This window comes from Gossypium raimondii, chromosome 10, assembly GCF_025698545.1.
Source record: "Gossypium raimondii isolate GPD5lz chromosome 10, ASM2569854v1, whole genome shotgun sequence".
Taxonomy (NCBI): domain Eukaryota; kingdom Viridiplantae; phylum Streptophyta; class Magnoliopsida; order Malvales; family Malvaceae; genus Gossypium; species Gossypium raimondii.
In genome coordinates this window covers 43,410,199-43,432,351 of record NC_068574.1, presented here as the reverse complement: position 1 = coordinate 43,432,351, position 22,153 = coordinate 43,410,199, and the positions used below count along the sequence as shown (strand labels likewise).

The following is a 22,153-nucleotide window of genomic DNA, read 5'->3' as shown; positions in this document are numbered from 1 at the left end:
GTGTGTTATTTTCCATTTAAGTTTGGCATCATGTGTATTTGTGATATGTTGAACTTTTCTTCATGAAAGTTGTTGATCTATATACTTGATAAAAGACTCGCCAAAGTGTACATCAGAACTTTGTAATGTTATCAAAATGAGAAAAAAATAATAATATGGATTGCTTTTGAACTGAACACGAGCTCAAGGTTTAATTCAGATTAGAATTTGAATCCTAATATCTACAACCTTTAATTCGATTCCGATGCAACTTCTTCCTCTTCCAAAACTTCAGCATAATGTTGTATAAAAAAAATGGAAAGGATTGTCCAGTATTTAGCCTCTAATTGCCTTTCTTCCTTGGCAAATAGCATCATCCTATGAAGATAAGATAGGGGTTTCAGCTTCAAATATATATATACACCAAGGCTTCATTAAATAAGCATAAAATGCAGGAATACCTCATCTTACCAGATCCAATCATACTGGGTTAGGATTTTCTGTAATCCGAACTCGCATATCGAAATAGTAGATATACAATGCATTGACTGCCATAGCTATCCCAAAACTAAACGTTCCGGAAAGCAGTATTGCAACAATAGGCTTCAGATGGAGCTGCAAACACATACACAAACAAAAAAAAAAAACGTCTAGATGCATTCACTGGTATATACTTCAGTACAAAGCCTTCAGTGAATTTCTATTGATGCCATTAATGAGAACTGATTGCAAAAAGAAACTAAGATGGCTTCAATTATTGCTCACCAGGGAATATAATACATAGAAAATTATTGCAACGAGTGTAAACTCAAAAGCTGCATATGTCCATATATACTGCTTGATTGCTGCAATCCGAAACGAGCAGACCTTAAAAACAATCACAACTCAAGACAGAAGCGTAATTTATGAGACTCGGACATACCTAAGATGACAGCCAAGATAGATGCTAAAAGGGCTAGGGTAAGCGCAAATGGTGCTGCAATCACAATTGCTTGAGCCTTCAAGTTAAGAATCTGCGAAAATGGCAAGGCATAATATCGACATTGTCAACCCGATGAGGATGATGGTGGAACATAAAATGCTATTGTTTCTTCATTTTATTTCGGGACAAGTCAAACTACTGTTTTATTTAGACCATCACGAACTAGATCGAGCGGTTAATGGAACTTTGATAGGCTTGGGTAACATACCAGTAGCTGCTCGAGGAAGAAGAAATAGCATACTGAGCTAATTAACACGAGCAACACGAAATCCTGCCAGGCACTGCATATTTCAGGTAAGTTCTCTAATTAGAAAAAAGGCTAATTCTTGAGAAACAATTAGGAATGCGAAATAGTTATTAGTGTTGTATATTTTACTCGCTCAGCACTAGGCTTAGTATCAGTACCACTAAGCAAAGAATACTAAAACGAAAGAGAACAATACTTGAGAAATAAAACAAAGATTCATTACTTGAGAAACAAGAATTTGGTGCTAAATAACCTGATTAATAGCTGATATGTTACCTCGCGGATTCGGATGGTGAGTTCTGTGAATTAACATTCTGTCTACTGCCCCTTCGAGCACGTCTATTACCCCTTAGAGAATTAGGAGGCAACCGCAGTAAAGTTACAGGTAAATTCCGCACTTCCTGCATGCATACCTCGCAGTTTTTGTTTCCTTTAGTACTAAACCACTTAACAGCGCATGACTCGTGCACGAGTTGAAGGGCGCCTTTGCAGCTGCATTCCATTTTGAGTGTATTTCCTTCTTCACATACATCCATACAGATTCGGCACAAAGCTTCCTCTTCTGGAATCTCCTCATCATTGCTTTCTAGAGGAACCACTTTACTTTTATCTGCATCGCCATAGGAACACGGAAATCAACCTCGGAACCAACAATAAATCAAGTCAAACATCGAAAATCCTGTGTTGTAAGTCCGGAACAGTTTGCATGATCAAATGTGCTAGACTAGTAGCTCAAAGTTTCCAATAATTTAATTACCATCTCCATTTGCTAAAAGATGACCTATGGCAGCCATGTTACCGAGGATCGACTATGAATATCAGATATTGGTACATGCTCCTTTTCTAAAATTTTCCACATACTTAGAGGGTCCTTGGAGAGTTGTATTCCCATATACATGTCCAGATATATATTGGAAAAGGGCATTTCAAGAAAAAATGAAGAGTTGGAGTAACATAGCAAGTAAGACAAGTGTGTGATATGTACCATCACCATTATCTGCAGGGACATTCTTTTTATGGGTATCGAAAGAAGCCGATCGTACTATAACAACACTTCGTCCGGGCACCGACAGGGACCGTGACACCACAGCATCTTTTCCTCCTTTCTGCATATAAATTACAAGTACCCAATGGCCTTATAAAGTGAAAACACATAATTATGTTTTGCTAAAAAGGAAATTACGGGATTTCCCCATTGTTCAAAGTTCATAAAATAGTTGGAACCAAATGATACATACATCTGATTTATTCTGTTCCTCGGACAATTTTTCAGAAGAAGGCACGTCCACGGATGGAAACAAATTTGAGTCAGGTTTAGCGGGCAGAGACGAACATCTTTTCCAAAAAATAGGGGAAGGCAAACGAGCCATGTTAGGACATTCGGGATTTGTCTTGCTGTCTGGCATGAGGAGCAAGCTTCTCTCGCCATCACATATTACACTAATACCTGTTTTCTTGAAGCATAAGCCATGCAACAAGCATCCTGATGATGAACCACTTTTACCGGAAAGTAAACCCTTTCCACTACGGCTACCAAATCCTATCGATCTAGGGGGTGTTCCGAGTGAAAGATCAGATTGCCTACCGCTTACTTCGGGATTCAGAAAAGGAAAATTTGCCTGAATTTCATGATAGGATTTTATGTAACTTCGAGTAAATTATCCACTAATCTACCGCGGAAAGATTCAACACTATAACAAAGCATATGACACCCATGATCTACAAACCTGGAATCTTTTTTTATTTTCCTGGATAAATGATGAAATCAGATTAATATCAACAACTCCTAAATTACACAAGTCTTACCTTGAAGAGGCCTCGATTTCGATCTAGAGACGAACAATATAAACAAATGAGGGATGACTATTGCCTTGTGTCACAAACATTTTTCCTTGTTAAAAAAAGGTGTCCTTTTCCCTACTTCTATTCATTCCAATATTCAGAACAATCCTTCATTTTTTATTACTATATGGAACAGAGAAAAAGAAAAAAGAAACAAAGGGAAAAAGATAGAAAAAGAAAGCATCTAACAATATGCATATGTATTTCAAAATGTTGCCATTTATGAAATTGTTTCATCCAAATTACCCCAAAAAATAGGGGGAAAAATGATATTCCCAATATATATATATATATATATATATATATATATATATATTGTTACAAAGGAATCCGTAGCCGAAAAGTTTGCTGATGCTGAAATCCGAACCTTAAATTTACTTGATATAAACCTCGTTAAGAGTGGATGCATTGACTATCTAAGCTAAGCATCCGGTTTAGTATTGCAAATTTCATAATATGCTGCATTCATCTACGCACAAAAAAAAAAAAAAAAAAAGCAGCCAAAATGAACAGAAAAATACTGCAAGTTATTTCCAATTTACCTTAATAATTATTAGAATATAAAACCATTAAATTGAATTCTAAAAAATAGAAACTCATCCCCCCACTTAGAAAATGATTATAGCTATATAAAAAATGATGGATTAAGTGTCAAATTAGATAAAATTTATGTATAAAATTAATTAAAATAAATATTAAAAATATGTTGATTAAGCGCATTATAAAATCCCCCACTTAGCCAATGCTTACCCTCAAGCATTTCATGCATTTGTCAATTCAAGCATACCATAATCGTTCAAGTCAATTCAATCACTATAATCTTCAATCCAATAAGGCAAATAGACATTAGTAAAATTTCCATCCTACAACTGTCTCCCTCAAGCTAACACGTTGATTCACAATTCAATTAAGCTAAAATCATCAAGTATTATCATAATTAGACTCCATAATATCAATTCATTTTAAATTACCAAGACACCAAACTTAACAAAAATTCGCAACCATAAACAAAAAATTGTCTCATTTCTAGTGTTCGGTTTTTTTTTTTTGAAAAATTAAATAGTTTGTCTAGAGTGTCACTAAATCTTTTTACATTAAGAAGTATGACAACCCAAGTGTCATGGGCCAAAGTGCAAAGAACTGACCCGATTTAAAAAATTGATGGAGAAGCCTGTTTATTTGAAGCATGGGTGGCCTAATGAAGCAAATATGAAAAATTAAGCTACATTGGTAAATAGGGAAACTAATTCTAGAAGATTGAGGAGAATAATATCTGATAATATTAGATTTGATTTGATCGTGTAAATCTTGTAAATCCCTTAATTGTAGGGATAGGCTTTATCTCATCTATCGATGTAAATGTAGCTACACCATTAGATTTGGGGGAGCTCAACTATAAATAGAGAGCCTCCCCTTTAGTTGTAAATCGTCCATTGTCTTCCATTATTTAGTAGAGAATAATAAATTGAGAGTATTTACTCAAACACATCTTGTGCATTATTTTTCTGTGGCTATTCTATTCTTTTGAGCATTCTTTTGGCTTGTGTTGCTTTCATTATATAAATTGGTACATTAGAGGAATTCTGTGAGGATCCTCACTTTATGGGAGTTAGGCTGACTTAGGCGCATTTGAAATGAAAGAATTGCCTAAGACTGCATGGATTGCGAGACTAAAGTTCTAACCCCGTGATAGTTGGTATTAGAGCTTAGGTTGCGAAGGCACAGTTCAAGATGGCGAAAAAATTTTTCAATCAGAATAAGTCAAGGAAGACCCACGGATGGGCCAAAAAACCAATCCTATTGAAGGATATGCTGTTGGCTATAGAGGAACGAGTGATCAATCTCGAAGAGCCTATGAGGGACATGAGTGAGACGCTAAAGGTAGTTGTTGATGCACCGATGGATTTGATTCAATGGAGGATAAACTCAGAGAGTTTATGTTAGAGTCTCACGAGACCAATGCGGAAAATGTGAAAGGGCGCTGAATTCCATTAGAAATAAGCTGACAGAGAGGAATGATGCTTTTGAGGGCATTGTGATGGTTTTAAAAGAGGAAACAATGGCCATGATGAGGGCTTTGAACACAAGAATAGAGGAACTCGAGGGAGAGCTTGCTTTGTGTCGAGTAGTCGTGGATAGAGGAGTGTTGAGTACAACATTCAATCGTAATGTAGATGTTCCAACCAAAAGAGTTTGCGGGGACATGGTCCCCATGTAATGTGGACAATTTCTTGTGGAGAATGGAGCAATACTTTCATACCAAAGGCATCATGGATGATGCTATTAAGGTAAATACTGCTACCATTTTTTTTACTAATTTTTTGCTTTTATTGTGGTGGAGTAGGTCCACAAAAAAAAGACATGTGAGATTGAGACCTGGGAAAAGTTCCGACATGAGTTGAAATGATAATTTTATCCGAAATACCGATGAGTAAGCTTAACAAAAGTTGCGATGACTTACGTAACGAGGCACAGTTGGGGAGTATATTTGAAAGTTCAGGGAACTCATACTCCAAATTTCAGATGTGAATGAGAACGAGGCGTTTCTTGCCTTCAAGAATGGGTTAATGCTGTGGGTCAGACAAGAATTGGAAAGTGGAGGTGTCCAAGAGCTGTCGAAAGCCATGATGACAATAGCAGAGTCCGTAGTCAAGTTGGGTCTAGGGAAAGATAAGCTTGAGTCTTTCAAGTCCGAAGAAGATAATGACAATAGCAATAACAATGGTGGTCATGAGAAACCATGAGTTGGGAAGAGGAAACCTAACAACCCGAAGGAAAAGAGGGACAAGATAAAATGCTTCCTTTGTGTCTGTTCGCATATGTTAAAAAAATGTTTAAAGAGATCCATGCTTTCTAAAAATGAAAAGCCAGAAGGTAAGGCCGAGAGACTTGGTTCGACCACAGGGGGTGTCAAAGCCAACATGGCCAAATAGAGTAAAAAGAAGCCAGTTGAGTGTTTTTTTGTGTGGTGGATCGTATAGGTTACAGAATTGTTCGAAGAAGTCTATTATTGAAAGGGACGATGGGTCAGATAAGGCACCCATGAGACTTGATTCGATCGAGGGAAGAGTCGAAGCCAAGAGGGCAAAGAGGAATAAGAAGAAGCGAGTGAAATGCTTCTTGTGTCGTGGTCTACATTAGTTGCGGAATTGTCCATATCCATGGTCAAGAGAAAGGTAGCAACGAAGCTTCTTGAGTCGTCGGAGGGGATTTCACCCAAGGAAGAGGTGAGTTGTGCATCAGACTTATGGGAAAGAGTAGTGATGCAAACATTGAAGCTAGGACCAGTGAGGCTCAACTCAGGGAAAGCGACGGAGCTTGCTGAGTCATTGGAAAGACTTCCACCCAAGGAAGAGGTGACTTGTGCATCAAACTTAGAGGAAAATGTAGTGATGCAAACTTTGAAGCTAGGATCAATGAGGCTAATTTGTATTGAGTCATTGGAGGAGTTATCGCTTATGGGAAAGGTGGGTTGTGCATCAAACTTTGGGAAAGTGGTGATGCCAACTGGATAGTCGAGTCGAGTAAATGCAACGAACGAGGTGAATCTCAAACACTGTGATAGTGTTTTACATTTTGACTTACCATTGGCTTGACAAGAATACAAGGACCCTTTCGAATTTCTGAAGCGAGAAAGCTAAGGGGCTATGGGCATGCCGAAGCCTGCTTGTGTAGATCAAAAGGGTTTGGATTGAGGCAAGTCAGAATTGGGGCTAGTGAAAGCGAGGGCTTTTTGCCAACAAGTCTATCTTGGTAAATAGGGAAACTAGTATTAGAAGATTGAGGAGAATAATATCTGATAATATTAGATTAGATTTGATTGTGTAAATCTTGTGAATTTCTTAATTGTAGGGATATGCTTCATCTAGTCCGTCGATTAAATGCAGCTAGACTATTGGATTTGGGGGAGCTCAATTATAAATAGAGAGCCTCCCCTTAGTTGTAAATCGTCCATTGTATTCCATTCTTTAGTAGAGAATAATAAATTGAAAGCATTTACTCAAACACCTCTCGTGCATTATTTTTCTATGGCTATTCTGTTCTTTTGAGTATTTTTTGGCTTGTGTTGCTTCTGCTATATAAATTGATGTCTTGGAGGAATTCTATGAGGATCCTCACTTTGTGGAAGTTAGGCTGACTTAGGCACATTTGAAACCAAGGAATCGCCTAAGGTCGTACGAATTGTGAGACTAAATTTCTAGCACCGTGACACAAGCACCCCATTACTGCTACTCAATTCGTCACATCTTTAGATGACTACTAGCTCTACTCATAATTTTTAAGATCAATAGAGTAAGTAAATAGCTTAGAACGTCACTCGACCTTTTGACGTGAAGACAGATCACAACCAAAGAATTTGACTCAAATTATTTAATCGGTCATAATTTTAAGACTTTATTCATAATCTAATTAGTTAGCAGAGTATTTATTGGACAGATTATTTTCCAATTTTTTCTTCTTTTTTTTTTTTCAAAATTTCAAAAATTTGTCGAACACAAGATAAGACAAAAGTTTATTTACAAAAAAAAAAAATTCAAATAAGGTGTCTCAACCAATTTAGCACAAAATTAACAGCATGAAGCACTCAATTTTGCACACAATTTTATCTCAAATATTTAAGCGAATCTAAATATTTTCTTGTTAGAATCAAATTATAGAATCAAAATTTTTCTAGTGTCTAGATACTTCAATGGACTAACGAAGTAGTTTTCGAACTTACCTGAAAGAAAATAGCATGCAAAAAGGGAAACAAAACCCATGCTTTAAGACCAAGCAAACAACTATCACAATTCAACCATTGACAATTAAAAATGTTAAAATTACGAATCAATTCAAACTATCCTGTAACAATCTATTTTTTCGTGGTATTAGAAATAATGATTTCAAGACCACAATTTCGATGAACGAGCCCGTAAATATTATTATTTAATATGTACGAGTAGTGATATAGTGAATTTTGATCTGATAGACTTTGCTAATTGAACAGTTAGTTAAAGTACAAGTGGTTTTGGAAAATGAGGTATCGAAACATCATTTCTGTAAACTGAGGTCATAATTATTATTGAATATTTATAAAGTTATTATATAGGTGAATTGAATTTTGGTCTGAAAATTTTAGTGTTTTGATAACTAATTAATGTATAATGACTAAATCGTAAAAGTGATAAAAGTTAATCGCTATAGATTTTTATTAGTTATAAGGGCTTAAATAGTAATTATTCAAGGCTTTAAATGAAAAATTATCCATTTTAAAGATTATTGGATGGTTTGTGGATGAAGCATTTTATTAATTTTAAAGTTTGCCTTAATTAAATTAATATAAATTAAATAATAAAATAATATAAGTGATAAAAAGAAAGGAAAAAAGCCATCATCCTTTTTTTTTCACAAAATTCAACTGAAAATAAGAAAAAGAAACAAGAGAAGCATTGTTGAAGCTTCCATGTTTGGCCCTCTTGCATGGTAAGCCAATTTGAGTTCGTTTTTCGTAAGTTTTATACTTTTGAGATTGTTGTAGTTTAATTTAGCTAGCCCAGGTACTAAATCAGAAAACTATTAAAGTTTTAAAATGTTTCCATTGATTATTTTTGATATTTTTGCTATTAAATAGCTTGGTTATAAGCTTAGATTTGATTATGGACTAAATTGTAAAGTAAATTTTGTTAGTTTTGAACTTAGGGACTAAAATAAAAATATTTTGAAATTGACATGAAATTTCTATAATTTTTAAAATTAGTTGGTGGTGCAGGAATGAAATTGAAATTAGATTGAAAATGAAGCTTAAAATTTAAAGATATAACTATTTCGATTTTAAGGACTAAATTGAATAAAATGTGAAACTTTAGGAACTTTTGTAAAATGAGATAGAATTGATATATTGTTGTAATAAGCTGTTAAAAGATGTTTAAAATTGATAAATTAAAATGAATTATTATAGATTGGGATGTGGATCAATCGGATGATAATCGAGAAATAGTAGAAATTACATATTAGTCTTCAACTTCTCGTTGGTTGTTTGTTTTCGGTAAGTTCATATAGAACTTATGTATTCTATTCTTATGTTTGAATTGTGTGTTTATACTTAAGAATTTTAAATATATACAAGTGTAATTGTTATTAGTACGACATCTATCGATTAATTTGTAAAATAAGAAATTTAAACGATAGTAGTGAATAGATGAGTAGAAATGACATATCAAAGTTGTGATATGATTTAATGATGTGCATATGATGATAAATCACTGTAAGTGTATGTGAATTTTTATTGGAAATACGAAATGCGAGTATACAACTACAAAGATTGAAAATGGATTGAATACAAGGAATAATGTCCGTGTGAACTTAGTGAATAACTAAGATACATATGACATGTCAATAGGGTTTATAAAATTTTGAGTGCTGGTTTTGGATGTTTTATCGATGGCTAAGGTCTTGCATTTGTTGCGGATTCTTCATAGCTCGTGTGAACAACATCATGTAAAGTTACCATCCCAACCCACAGCTCGTGTGAGTAGGCCCATTCTCACAGCTTGTGTGAACAATCTTATTCCGTGTGTTTGAAGTAAATTTACTATTGTTCTTCAGGCAATAAACAAGTTGTGAAAGTGAATTGGTATAAAGGTTCAAATATGTATTAAATGTTGTATATGAGTTGCGTATGATATTTATGTTCAATTCTTGAGTATATTAATTGTCAGGTAAATTTGTGTGATTTTATTTGAATTAATATTTGTTTATGTTATATTGTATGTTTATAACTTGTAATTAAATCATTATGACCTAATGAATTGATCGTGAAGGACTCATTTGTGAAATGTTATATGGTTGTTGAAAAAGATTGTTCATGGGAATATATATGGACATGTTACATGATTATGAGAATGTCAAGGATAAGAATGGATTAAATTATTATGTTGCCAAATGATCATGATTGAATTTGATATGAATAAGAACTTAAGTATATGTGTTAATAAATTGAGTATAAATTGGATACAATATGTTTTGCTATAACAAATTGTTGCATAGATATATGTGAATTACATTAGTAGTTCTTAACATATAAGTAAACTAACTTATTGGTTGTTTTTGTCGAAATGTATACAAAAGTTCAAGGAAGACAAGGATGCCATATTAGTTACCGAATTGGTTTAATAGTTTCAGTTAGATTAAGATTAAGGCATGTTGAGTTCATTTCATATTAGCTTACTAAGCATTTGTAATGCTTATCTTGTTTGCTTTTTTGTCCCTGTATAGGTTATTTTATAGAATGCATCGGTTGGATCAACCTGGAGCTCACACTATCTAGCGTCTAATTTGGTGGTCTTTTCATTTCCTTATACTTAGTTATGTGGCATGTATATAGGGTTGGAGTTGTACTTATGTTGTTTTAAGTGATTATAATTTTGGCCTAATGAATGATATTGATTTCGGATGATTTGATAAGTTGTGCAAATGTTTGTGTAAATTTGGCATTACGACAAGCCATGTTTGAGACAAGTGAATGGCTAAGTTCTAATGTTCCGTAGGTTGATATAACATGATTGGATTGATAGGTTTGTTTGGCTTTAAATTTGGTGGTATAAGTTTTGGTATGTGATGACGATAACTCTTGAAAATGGTTATAATTCATACTTTTAGACTTAATTAATTTCTTATACTTAAGTAAAATTAGCTTCATTTTAGGTAATTGCATGATCATTTCTAGTCAACCGAGAAGTGCATGTAAGAACTTGAGATGGTGATTACTTTACTGCATCTTTACTTTTAATTGCTTGTGGAAAGGTCTTGTTGTGGCTGAATGGCAGGTTTAAGGGAGAAGGATAGCAGAGGATGGAGGTTTGTCGAGGCATTATGAGAGGTTGACATGGTAATGTTGGTGAAGAAAATGAAAAACGCCCAATCAGCAATGAGAGAACCAACATTTGGCCCCTACATGCACGTGTAATAGACAATATTCACCTCAAAATTAGGGAAAAATAAATCATTGGCTAATAGTTTTTACCTTAAAAAACAAGCCAAGTATAAAAGGAAATAGAAATGGGAGAGAAAAGGAGGAGAAAGACAGTAATTTTTCTAAGCTTGGACAGAGGTCTCATTGTGGCAAGAAGGGCAAGTTGAGCTAACTGTGAACTTTGGTGAAGACTAGCAACAAGGCGCCGAGTTGGGGGATTTGAGTTTTGAAACCCAAATTTCTTCCTCTGCATTTTGTTTCAATTCTTCTATTCTAAACTGATATTTTGGGATATTGATGATACGAAAACAACTTGAATTTGTGTAGCCAACCATGAGCTAACTTAATATGATAGGGTTTGCTTTGGATTATGTTTTAACTTCAATTAATGTTTATGGATTAATATGGTTCATATTACTACTTTACCCAATGGTTGCTTTTATTTAAATGCTTAAGAGAGTGTTGATGAATGCTCAATAAGTCTTAAGGTAGCTTGACACCGACAAGATTAGGTTACCTGGACCAAAGTTGGGTAATATAAGTGAGTGTTGAGTGAAATACTCATGTAAACTCTAGACATAGAGCCTTACCTTATATGATTTAGAGGGTTGAGCTTTAGTAGTAGTTGCTAATCCCTAGCCTATAGACATATAATGCCTTAGGGGTGAGTAACCCTAGGTCTTGCTTTCAATAGAGGTAAACCACATTAGTACCCAATCGAACAATAAGTTCACCATAGTTTTTCCATGGCATTGTTCATGGGGTTAGAATAGATCCTTTAGTAATCCCAGTCTTCACGACCAATATTCCAACCTTGCTAAAGTCCTTAGTACTCTTGTTTGATTTGTTGCAATGGTAATCTCTGCTAGTATATTTCATTACTCTCACTTCTAATGTGTTAATCCCATTTTAATTTCATTAAACATCATTCGATACATTTATCTTTTTGTTCAATTATGATAACTTAGACAAAGAGCACTTATCCAATCCTCGTGGGAACGATACTCACTCATCACTTTATTACTTGATTCGACATGTACACTTGCACAATTCACACATCATATTCACACGCGACAATTTTTGGCACCATTTTGGGGATTGGCAATTGGTAACTCTAGTTTTTTTATTGCCATTTTTATAGTTTTAGTTGCTAATTTATTTGTTTCATGATCTCAACAGGTCTATTACTAGCTTTATGTGTAGAGGCACTCTTGTTGAAAGACTCTATCCCTTAGATTTAGAAATTGAAAGGACCTTGCTAAGAAGTAGAAGAGAATAAAGAGCAATGAATCAAGATGGTAACAATCCACCTGCTATGAATGAGCAACTTAATCTAGGAGCTCCAAATGTTAATCCTCTTATTGCTCAGATGTTTGATGATCGGGATAGACCAATTCAAGAGCATGTAGTGCCTATCTTAGACAACCTGAATCCTTGAATAGTCAGGCCACAAATTCAAGCTCCCTATTTTGAACTAAAACTTATAATGTTTCAGATGTTTCAATCAATTGGTCAATTTGGTGGTTTGCCAATTGATGATCCCAAATTGCACTTGAGACTTTTCTTGAAGGTCTGTGATTCTTTCAGAAAGCAAGGTGTCCCTGAAGATGCCTTAAAACTTAAATTATTCCCTATTCTTTAAGAGAATATGCTAGAACATGGCTCAATGCTTTACCATCTGGAACAATAGAATCATGGAATGATACCTTTCAAAGATTTCTACTGCGATATAACCCACCCAATATGAATGCCAAACTGAGAAATGACATAACATCCTTCAAGCAACTAGAGGATGAAACACTATATGAAGTATTGGAAAGGTTCAAAGATTTGCTTAGGAAATGTCCTATGCATGGATTTCAACAGTGGACCCAAATGGAGATGTTCTACAATGGTTTGAATGCACAGACATAGATGGTGGTTGATGTTTCAGCTAATGGAACTTTGTTGGATAAGTCTTACAATGAAGCTACGAGATTTTGGAGAGAATCGCCAATAATGATTATCAATACCCCACAAAAAGAGCCGGAATTGGTAGGAGAGTGGTTGGATCATTCAAACTTGATGCTATTACCTCACTTACTACTCAGGTATCTTCTTTAGCCAACATGATAAAGACCATGCAAAAGCCTAGTGAGGTGAAAGAGCTGAAAGCAGTTGGGTTATCTTGTGTTTATTGTGGTGAGGATCACGTGTTTGAAGAGTGTCCCTCGAACCCAGCATCTGTATACTATATGGGAAACCTCAATAGGAACAACAATCTTTATTCCAACACATATAACCTTGGTTGGAAACAACACCCAAATTTTGGGTGGAACAATCAAGGAGCTGGAAATTCTAATACTACTATTAGACCCAATGCCATGAATGTTCCACCTTGTTTCAATCAGTCTATACCGCCTCAACAACGAGTTCAACAATGAGAAACATCATCTTCTTCCTCATCTATTGAGTCTCTAGTAAATGAGTATATGGCCAAGAACGATGTTGTGGTCTAGAGCCAAGCATCATCATTACGAGCTTTAGAGAATCAAGTAGGATAAATAGCTAATGCTTTGAACTCAAGAACATAAGGAACTTTGCCTAATGATACCAAGAATGCAAAACCACATGGAAAATAACATTGTAAAGCAATCACTCTTAGAAGTGGCACACAACTAGATAGAGTTGTCAAGAATGTTGTTCCTAATCAGCGAATTCAGAAACAATTACAAGGAAAACCCTTGAACAACCCAAGAAAATTACACCACAACTGAGAAAATTGGACCAAACAATGCCGAAGCAAACTCAGATAGCACTGCTAAACACAATGCCTAGGCAAAACAATCATTACAACCTGAATTTTACCCACCCCCACCATTTCCCCAACGCTTTCAAAATCACAAACAAGACCAACATTTCAGGTAATTCTTGGATGTCCTTAAGCAACTTCACATCAATATACCTTTGGTGGAAGCCTTGGAGCAAATGCCTAACTATGTCAAGTTTATGAAAGACATACTTTCAAATAAGAGACGATTGGGAGAATTTGAAATAGTCACACTCACTGAAGGGTGCACTACTATGTTGACAAATAAATTGCCTCCAAAGTTGAAGGACCCAGGAAGCTTCACAATACCTTGCTCAATTGGCAACCAATATGTTGGGAAGGCCTTGTGTGATTTAGGAATGAGCATAAATCTTATGCCCATGTTTGTGTTCAAAAACTTGGAATTGGTGAAGCAAGACTTACCACTATAACCTTGCAATTGGCAAATCGATCATATGCACACCGAAGGTAAAATCGAGGATGTCCTACTAAGGGTAGATAAATTCATTTTCCTGTTAATTTCATTGTGTTAGATTGTAAAGCTAACAAAGATGTGCCTATTATTCTGGGTAGACCTTTCCTTGCAATAGGTAGGACTGTGATTGATGTTCAAAAGGGAGAATTAACTATGAAGGTGAACGATCAACAAATCACTTTTAATGTTTTCAAGGCTCTGAAATGTGCTGATGATATCAAAGAGTGTCATGCTGTCAGTTTGTTAGATTTCATTGTGGAAGAGGAATTTGAGAAAGAATGCCATGACAAAGAGCATAATGAATCAGATTCAATTGATATTGATGATGAAGAGCCATTAGGAAACAACAATGATTTGTTAGAATCCAAACTAATTATCGATAGACTTGGAAAGAGGTTTGACACATTAGATTTATCTGCTCGAACTTTCATCCCTTCTAAATTTTCCATAGAAGAACCACCCACCTTAGAGTTAAAACCTCTACCTTCACAGTTAAAGTACACATATTTAGGAAAGGATAACATGCTACCCGTGGTTGTCTACTGAACTAACTGATGAGCAAGAGGTTAAGTTATTATTTATGCTTAAGAAATTCAAAAAGGCATTAGGTTGGACAAATCGCAGATATTAAATGAATCAACCCCATACTCTGCATGCACAAAATTTTGCTAGAAGATTGCCATGGCAATTCTATTGAGTAGCAAAGGAGGTTTAACCCCATTATGAAAGAGGTGGTGAAGAAAGAGATAATCAAATAGTTGGATGCTAGGATTATCTACCCAATCTCTGACAGCTCTTGGGTGAGTCCAGTCCAATGTGTGCTAAAGAAGGGAGGTGTCATCGTGGTCAATAACGACAATAATGAGCTTATACCTACATAAACTGTCACGAGATGGCGAGTCTGCATGGACTATCATAAGCTCAAAAAAGCCACAAGGAATAACCATTTTCCATTGCCCTTCATTGACCAAATGTTAGATCGATTAACTGGAAAGGACTTTTACTATTTCTTAGATGGATACTATGGGTACAATCAGATTGCAATTTCCCTAGAGGATCAAGAAAATACAACATTCACCTATCCGTATGGTACATTCACCTTTAGAAGAATGCCCTTTGTTTTGTGTAATGCACCAGCAACATTCCAATGGTGCATGATTTCCATATTCTCATATATGGTTGAGAATTTCCTCAAAGTGTTTATGGATGATTTCTCGGTATTTGGGAATGATTTTGAAGGTTATTTGCACAACTTAAAATTGGTACTTCAACACTGTAAGGAGACTAACCTCATCTTAAACTGGGAGAAGTGTCATTTCATGGTAAGATAAAGCATTGTCCTAGGGCATAAGGTTTCCCATAAAGGAATCAAAGTTGACAAGGAAAAATTGAAGTGATTGAGAAGCGCCACCTCCAACGAGTGTTAAGGGAATTAGGAGTTTCTTAGGAAATGTTGGATTTTATAAGAGATTTATCAAAGACTTTTCCAAGATCTCTAAGCCCTTGTGTGCCTTGTTGGAACAAAATAAACCTTTCATCTTTGATAAACCTTGTTTATTAGCTTTCGAGAAGTTAAAAAAGTGACTAGTGGTTGTACCGATTGTAATAGCTTCTGAGTGGATATTACCATTCAAGCTCATGTGTGATGCCAATGATTATGCCGTGGGAACAGTATTGGGGCAAAGGAAAGACAAAATATTCCATACAATCTATTATACAAGTCGGACTCTAACTGATGTCTAACTTTTTTACACCACCACCGAAAAGGAATTATTGGCTATGGTATTTGCATTCAATAAATTTCGATCATATTTAGTTGGTACCAAAGTCACGATTTACACAAACCATTATGCCATTAAGTATTTAGTGACTAAGAAAGATGCAAAGCCAAGACTAATTCAATGGATACTTTTCCTGCAAGAGTTTGATTTGGAGATTCGAGACAGAAAAGGAACTAAAAATCAAGTGGCAAATCATCTATCAAGATTAGAAGCTAGAAATGAAGATGGCAATATCAAGCTTATTAAAGATGATTTCTAGACGAGCAATTGTTAATTGCCACAACATTGCCTTGGTATGCTAATATTGTAAACTTCTTAGTCAGTGGACTATTGCCACCTAATTTGAATAGCCAAGGCAAATGGAAATTCTTGAATGATGCAAGATTCTACTATTAGGATGAGCCTTATATATATAAGGAAATGTGTTGATCAAATAATTCAAAGATGTATTCCTGATGAAGAGATGAACAGTGTATTGCAACATTGTCATTCAGCCCCATATGGAGGGCATTTTGGAGGAGTAAGAACCACAACAAAGGGGACTCCAATTTGGGTTCTATTGGTTGAATTTGTTCAAAGACACCCATGAATTTTATAATACATGCGATCGTTGTCAAAGAACAGGCAACCTATCAAGGAGACACAAAATGCCACTGCAAAATATTTTAGAAATTGAGTTGTTCGATGTTTGGAGGATAGACTTTATGGGTCCATTTCCACCCTCGTTCGATAATTTATACATACTTGTGGAAGTAGATTATGTCTCCAAATGGGTAGAATTCATATTTCTACCTACCAATGATGTCAGGTCAATGATGAAGTTCCTACACAAGAACATCTTCACGAGATTCGGTACGCCTCGAGCCATCATTAGTGATGAGGGATCTCACTTCGATTGTAAGCCAATTGACAATACCCTGCAAAATTACGGAGTAAAACAAAAGATTGCCACACCATATCATCCAGAAATGAACAGGCAAGCTAAAATTTCCAATAGGGAAATTAAGCAGATTTTGGAGAAAGTTGTTAATCCAAATCGTAAAGATTGGTCCTTAAGACTAGACGAAGCTTTATGGGCATATCATAGTACTTACAAAAACCCATTAGGAATGTCACCATTCAAGCTCGTCTACGAAAAACCATGCCTTTTTCTGGTTGAGTTAGAGCACAGGGCATACTGGGCTATAAAGTAATTGAACATGGATTGGAAAGCTGCTTACAATAGAATATTGTTGGAATTAAATGAAATCAAAGAATTCAGGGCACATGAGAATGAAAATGCTAAACTTTATAATGAGAAGACCATGCGTTGGCATGATAAGAGAATTATGCCACGGAAATTTGAACCAGGACAACAGGTGGTGTTATTCAACTCAAGGTTGAAAATGTTCTCGAGAAAACTAAAATCCCACAGGTCAAGTCCCTTTAAAGTAGCCAAAGTATACCCTCATGGGTAGTGGACTTCAAGGATATTCAGACAAGGGTCACATTTAAAGTCAATGGACAATGTTTAAAGCACTATTGGGGTGCTCATGTAAATCGAGACAAACAATTCATTGACTTTGAAGATGTTTAAGCTTAACATCTCTTTCCTGTATTTATTTTCTTTATTTGTTTTACTTTAATTTTGTTTTTATGATTTTCATATTTAATTACTTAATGTTATTTTCAATTCTAGTTATATTTTTTTATTAGTTTACAGATTCTACAGGAATTACAAAGAAAGAATGAAGGTGCAAGCATAATAGATGTAGTACCAATAGGTGTTTGCCCCAATAATGCAAAAGTAAATTATGCCATAACAAAGTAGGTAAGTAGACATTGAAGCGAGAGAAAATGTGGGTTGAAAAGAGAGACAAAGTCCAAGGAAAAGATTTTGTATAGCTAGACCTTATCCTGATTGGGAAGCCCATGAAGTAAGTACCAAAAATTTTTAGGGCCAGGTCATTCTAAGGTTCCTTCAAAACCCTTTTACTTTACCCTCTTCCCTTTTTTCACAATACTTACCCTGTAAGTTTCTACAAACCACCCAACCCATTACCCCCATTTACGTCTCTCCAACTGCCAACACTCTTTCATTTACCCGCAGTTACACAACATTTCCCTTTTCATATTTCTTAACCTCCTTTGCATCCCTTCTTGAACTCTACACTTCCTCCCATTAACTTCTCTTGAGTAGTTTCGCAAACCATTTTCCTATTTAGACTATAGAAAACTCACAAGGATTCTTCAAGACTAATCAATGGCAAGAGTCAAAACAACTTCTAAAGGTGTCGAATCTTCTCAAGCAGGTGCCACCTAACGGAAAACTTTCTTTAACAATTTTGTTGCATCGAAATATGACAACAACATTTCCAAGAGACCATTATGCTTTGAGAAAGGCTTTTTATTTAAGGATGAGCCACACATAGGTTATGAAAAGTCAGTTTCATCTATTATGGAAATACACAATTGGCAAATCTTCTGCTTGCATCTGAAAAATGTCTTGGAAAAAGTTGTTTGAGAATTCTATGGACATATAACTTCCTTTGATAACCCCATCATTTATGTTTGAGGAACATCGATCCCATTTGATAAAGATAGAATCAATGCCCAATTTGGGCTAACAGATGTTCAAGATGAGCATGCCCCATTCACTAAAAACATCAATGGTAAAGGCTTAAATCATATGTTAAAGGACTTGTGTGTTAAAGGAACTTGATAGACTATGTCCAACCAAGAATGTCACATGGTCAAGAGGACTTCACTAAAGTCCATTTGTAAGGTCTGGTACCACTTCCTCAAGAGTAGGTTAGCCATCTACCCTCAATTCCAGTGTCTAAGGAATGAATGCTACTATTGCATTCGATCATCATGGGTAGGAAACTCAACATTAGCAAGATTATTTTTCATAAGGTGCATCAGAATGCAAAAAACAATGAGGACAGTTTAAATTTCCCTTCCCTAATCACTACTCTCTGCAGAACAGCTAAAGCCCTTTGAATGCCAATGAGGATGTTACCCCAAACAAGGGAGGAATATCATGATCTATATGTGCAAAAATCCAGGGAGTAGAAACCCAAAAGCAACACTAGCAAAGTAAGGCACCTATATATTCTGCCAAGTATTATGCCTCTAGCAAAAGCCTCAACCTCTCGAGTTTATTTGAAAAATAAGTGTTGCAGTCCTTAGAGCAACTAAAGCAAAGAATGTCACTATTCAAGATTCAACAATATCAAATTGCTGAAGAAATGATAAAGGCTCAAGAACAACAGGCACTCTATTGGTCTTATGTGAAGGATCGAGATATTGCTTTAAAAAATCCTTGCAGAAGAACTTCACTAAGCCAATGCCTAAATTTTCTATTTTCCCAAGCATTTGCTACCACTTCCCGAGGCTAGAAGTGTTGAGGAGGAACCAATTAAAGTGTCATCTGACAAGGCAGGGCCTACAACTATGAGAGAAAATCTTGAAAAAGGGAAAGTAGCCGAGGAAGAACCAGAGAAAACAAAGTTTGTGAATACTGAGGGTGAGGAAGAAGAATAAAATGAAACCACCCCTACACCTACACCACGAAGGATAGCACTTAAGCTTTCCCACCTCTACCAATAGAAGCCATGTTCGAACAAGACCATGAAATCCATCGAATCATTGAAGAGATCACCGAGTCTGACAAGGAAAAGGAAGAACCACCCATTCAGTCACTTAAAAAAAGCTAAGATACAAGTGTATAGCAAGAAAATCAACTCGTAGGAAGTGAAGTACCATCACCACAAGTTGTTAGTGAGTTTCTTTTACCCTCTATTAAATAAATAAATCACACTACATTTTGTTAATTTTAATTCTCATACATTAAGGACAATGCATCCCTTAGGTTTGGAAGTGTAGCATGCACTTTAGAATTTAGTTTAACTTTGCATCATTTGTTGTTATATGTTATCCTTATAAACATATTTAATTGCCATGGCATTTCATGCATTTTGGTAAGTAATAAAGAATTGTTTGTTATAGCATTATTGAGTTAATTGCATGATAGCTAATTTAGTGAAGTCCAATGATGAAAATAATCCTTAATTTTTTATGAGATATAGAAATGAAATGAATAGAATTAACTCCTAAGGTTAGGATTCTTTATGATATCTATGACACTTAGATAGTATTCATTTAATCCTTAATGACCTTAGGAATTTTTGGACTAAAACTCACAGTTTCTTATAGAATTCATTGAGCTAAAATGCACAAATGTAGCAAATGAAAGGCTAAATTTAAACTCCTAGAAGCATAAATTGCTAACCTAAGTTTTGTAGTAAAGACTCTAATTTTGTCTCATTGAGTAGCCCAAGAGTTTGGTGTTTGCTTCATCTTTACTTTTGGCCAGAAAAAAGTTTTAGATAAGAGTACCTTAAAGTAATTTTGGGACACTCCACTGTGGAGGACTGCTAAGTAGCTTGGGTGTTTGGTGTTTACTCCATCTTCACTTCCAAGTAGAAAGGTGGTTGGATACATGAGTGAAGAAAATAACTTCAAATCATGACTGTGCTAAGTAGCTTGGGTGTTTGATGTTTGCTCCATCTTCACTTCCAAGTAGAAAGGCATGTGTGATGAGATGAATTCTCAAAAACAAAGAGTGAAGCAATAAATGAGAGAAATATTAGCTAAAGTCCAGCTGAAAGCGATAATAAGTTGGTTAGATCAGGAATTCCTAAGTTCTTTTAGAATTGACTAAATACAATCGAATGCACACAATTACACTTAATGAAATTTTGATTTTAGGGATATGTTCTTGCAAATCTGGATTTGATGAGTTTTTAGTGGATAGATTATACATATTCTTGAGTGTAAGGTATTCTGAAGACTGAAAATTGACAGTGTTTAATCAACTCGATAGTGTAAGTACAGGTAATGAAGTGCATTAGAGCATGCATTAGTTGTTACGTTGCATTGTATTGCTTTAGGACAAGCAATAATTCAGGTTGGGGGTGTGATAACTCTTGAAAAGAGTTATAATTCATACTTTTAGACTTAATTAATTGCTTGTACTTAAGCAAAATTAGCTTCATTTTAGCCACTTACGTGATCATTTCTAGTCTGTTAAGCACTACATTTAAGAACTTGAAATGGTGATTACTTTATTACATCTTTACTTTTAGTTTCTTGTGGAAAGGTTTTGTTATGGCTGAATGGCAGGTTTAAGGGAGAAGGATAACAGAGGATTGAGTTTTGCCGAAGCATTATGAGAGGCTTCCATGGCAATGCTGGTAAAGAAAACGATGAACACCCAGTCAAGAATGAGAGCACTCAGCATTTGGTCCCCCACATACACGTGTATTGAAGAATATTCACTTCAAAATTAGGGAAAAATCAATCATTGGCTGGCGAATTTTACCCTAGAGGACAACCCAAGTATAAAAGGTTAGAAAAATGGAAGAGAAGAAAAAAAAAAGACAAATTTTCTGAGCTTGGATAGAGGTCTTATTGTGGAAAGAAGGGCAAGTTGAGCTGACTATGAACTTTGGTGAAGATGAGTAACAAGACGTCGAGTTGGGGGGATTTGAGTTTTGAAACCTAGATTTCTTCCTTTGCATTTTGTTTTAATTCTTCTATTCTAAACTAATATTTTGGGATATTGATGATACGAAGATAACTTGAATTTGTGTAGCCTAGAGATTATCTAACTTAATTCGGCTGGAGTTTGCTTTAGATGATGTTTAACTTCGATTAATGTTTATGGATTAATGTGGTTCATATTACTGCTTTACCCAATGGTTGTTTTTGTTTAAATTCTTAAGAGAGTGTTGATGAATGCTCAATATGTCTTAAGGTAGCTGGACACTGACAGGATTAGGTTACTTGGACCAAAGTTGGGTAATATAAGTGAGTATTGAGTGAAATACTCGTGTAAACTCTAGACATAGATCTTTACCTGATACGATTTAGAAGGCTAAGCTTTAGTAGTAGTTGCTAATCCCTAGCTTGTAGACATATAGTGCATTAGGGGTGAGTAACCCTAGGTCTTGCTTTTGACAAAGGTAAACCATATTAGTACCAAATCGAACAGTAAGTTTGCCATAGTTTTGCCACGACATTGTTCACGGGTTAGAACAGATC

The 22,153-nt window shown here is 35.4% G+C and overlaps 1 protein-coding gene and 1 non-coding gene across 2 annotated transcripts; both read right to left on the bottom strand.

Moving 5' to 3' along the window:
* Nucleotides 1-119: 119 nt before the first annotated feature.
* Nucleotides 120-3,459, bottom strand: LOC105777206 (uncharacterized). Its single transcript, XM_052622480.1, has 9 exons — nucleotides 3,440-3,459; nucleotides 2,447-2,855; nucleotides 2,194-2,314; nucleotides 1,485-1,818; nucleotides 1,170-1,242; nucleotides 902-992; nucleotides 745-824; nucleotides 451-594; nucleotides 120-357 (listed from the first exon to the last, which is right to left on the bottom strand). Exons 1-8 carry the CDS (start codon nucleotides 3,457-3,459, stop codon nucleotides 460-462), a joined length of 1,263 nt encoding a protein of 420 aa, XP_052478440.1. The 3' UTR covers nucleotides 120-357; nucleotides 451-459.
* Nucleotides 3,460-12,753: 9,294 nt separating this feature from the next.
* LOC128034250 (small nucleolar RNA R71) lies at nucleotides 12,754-12,860 on the bottom strand. The gene has a single exon (XR_008190380.1). It is a non-coding gene; the product is annotated as a small nucleolar RNA R71 (small nucleolar RNA).
* Nucleotides 12,861-22,153: the final 9,293 nt, after the last annotated feature.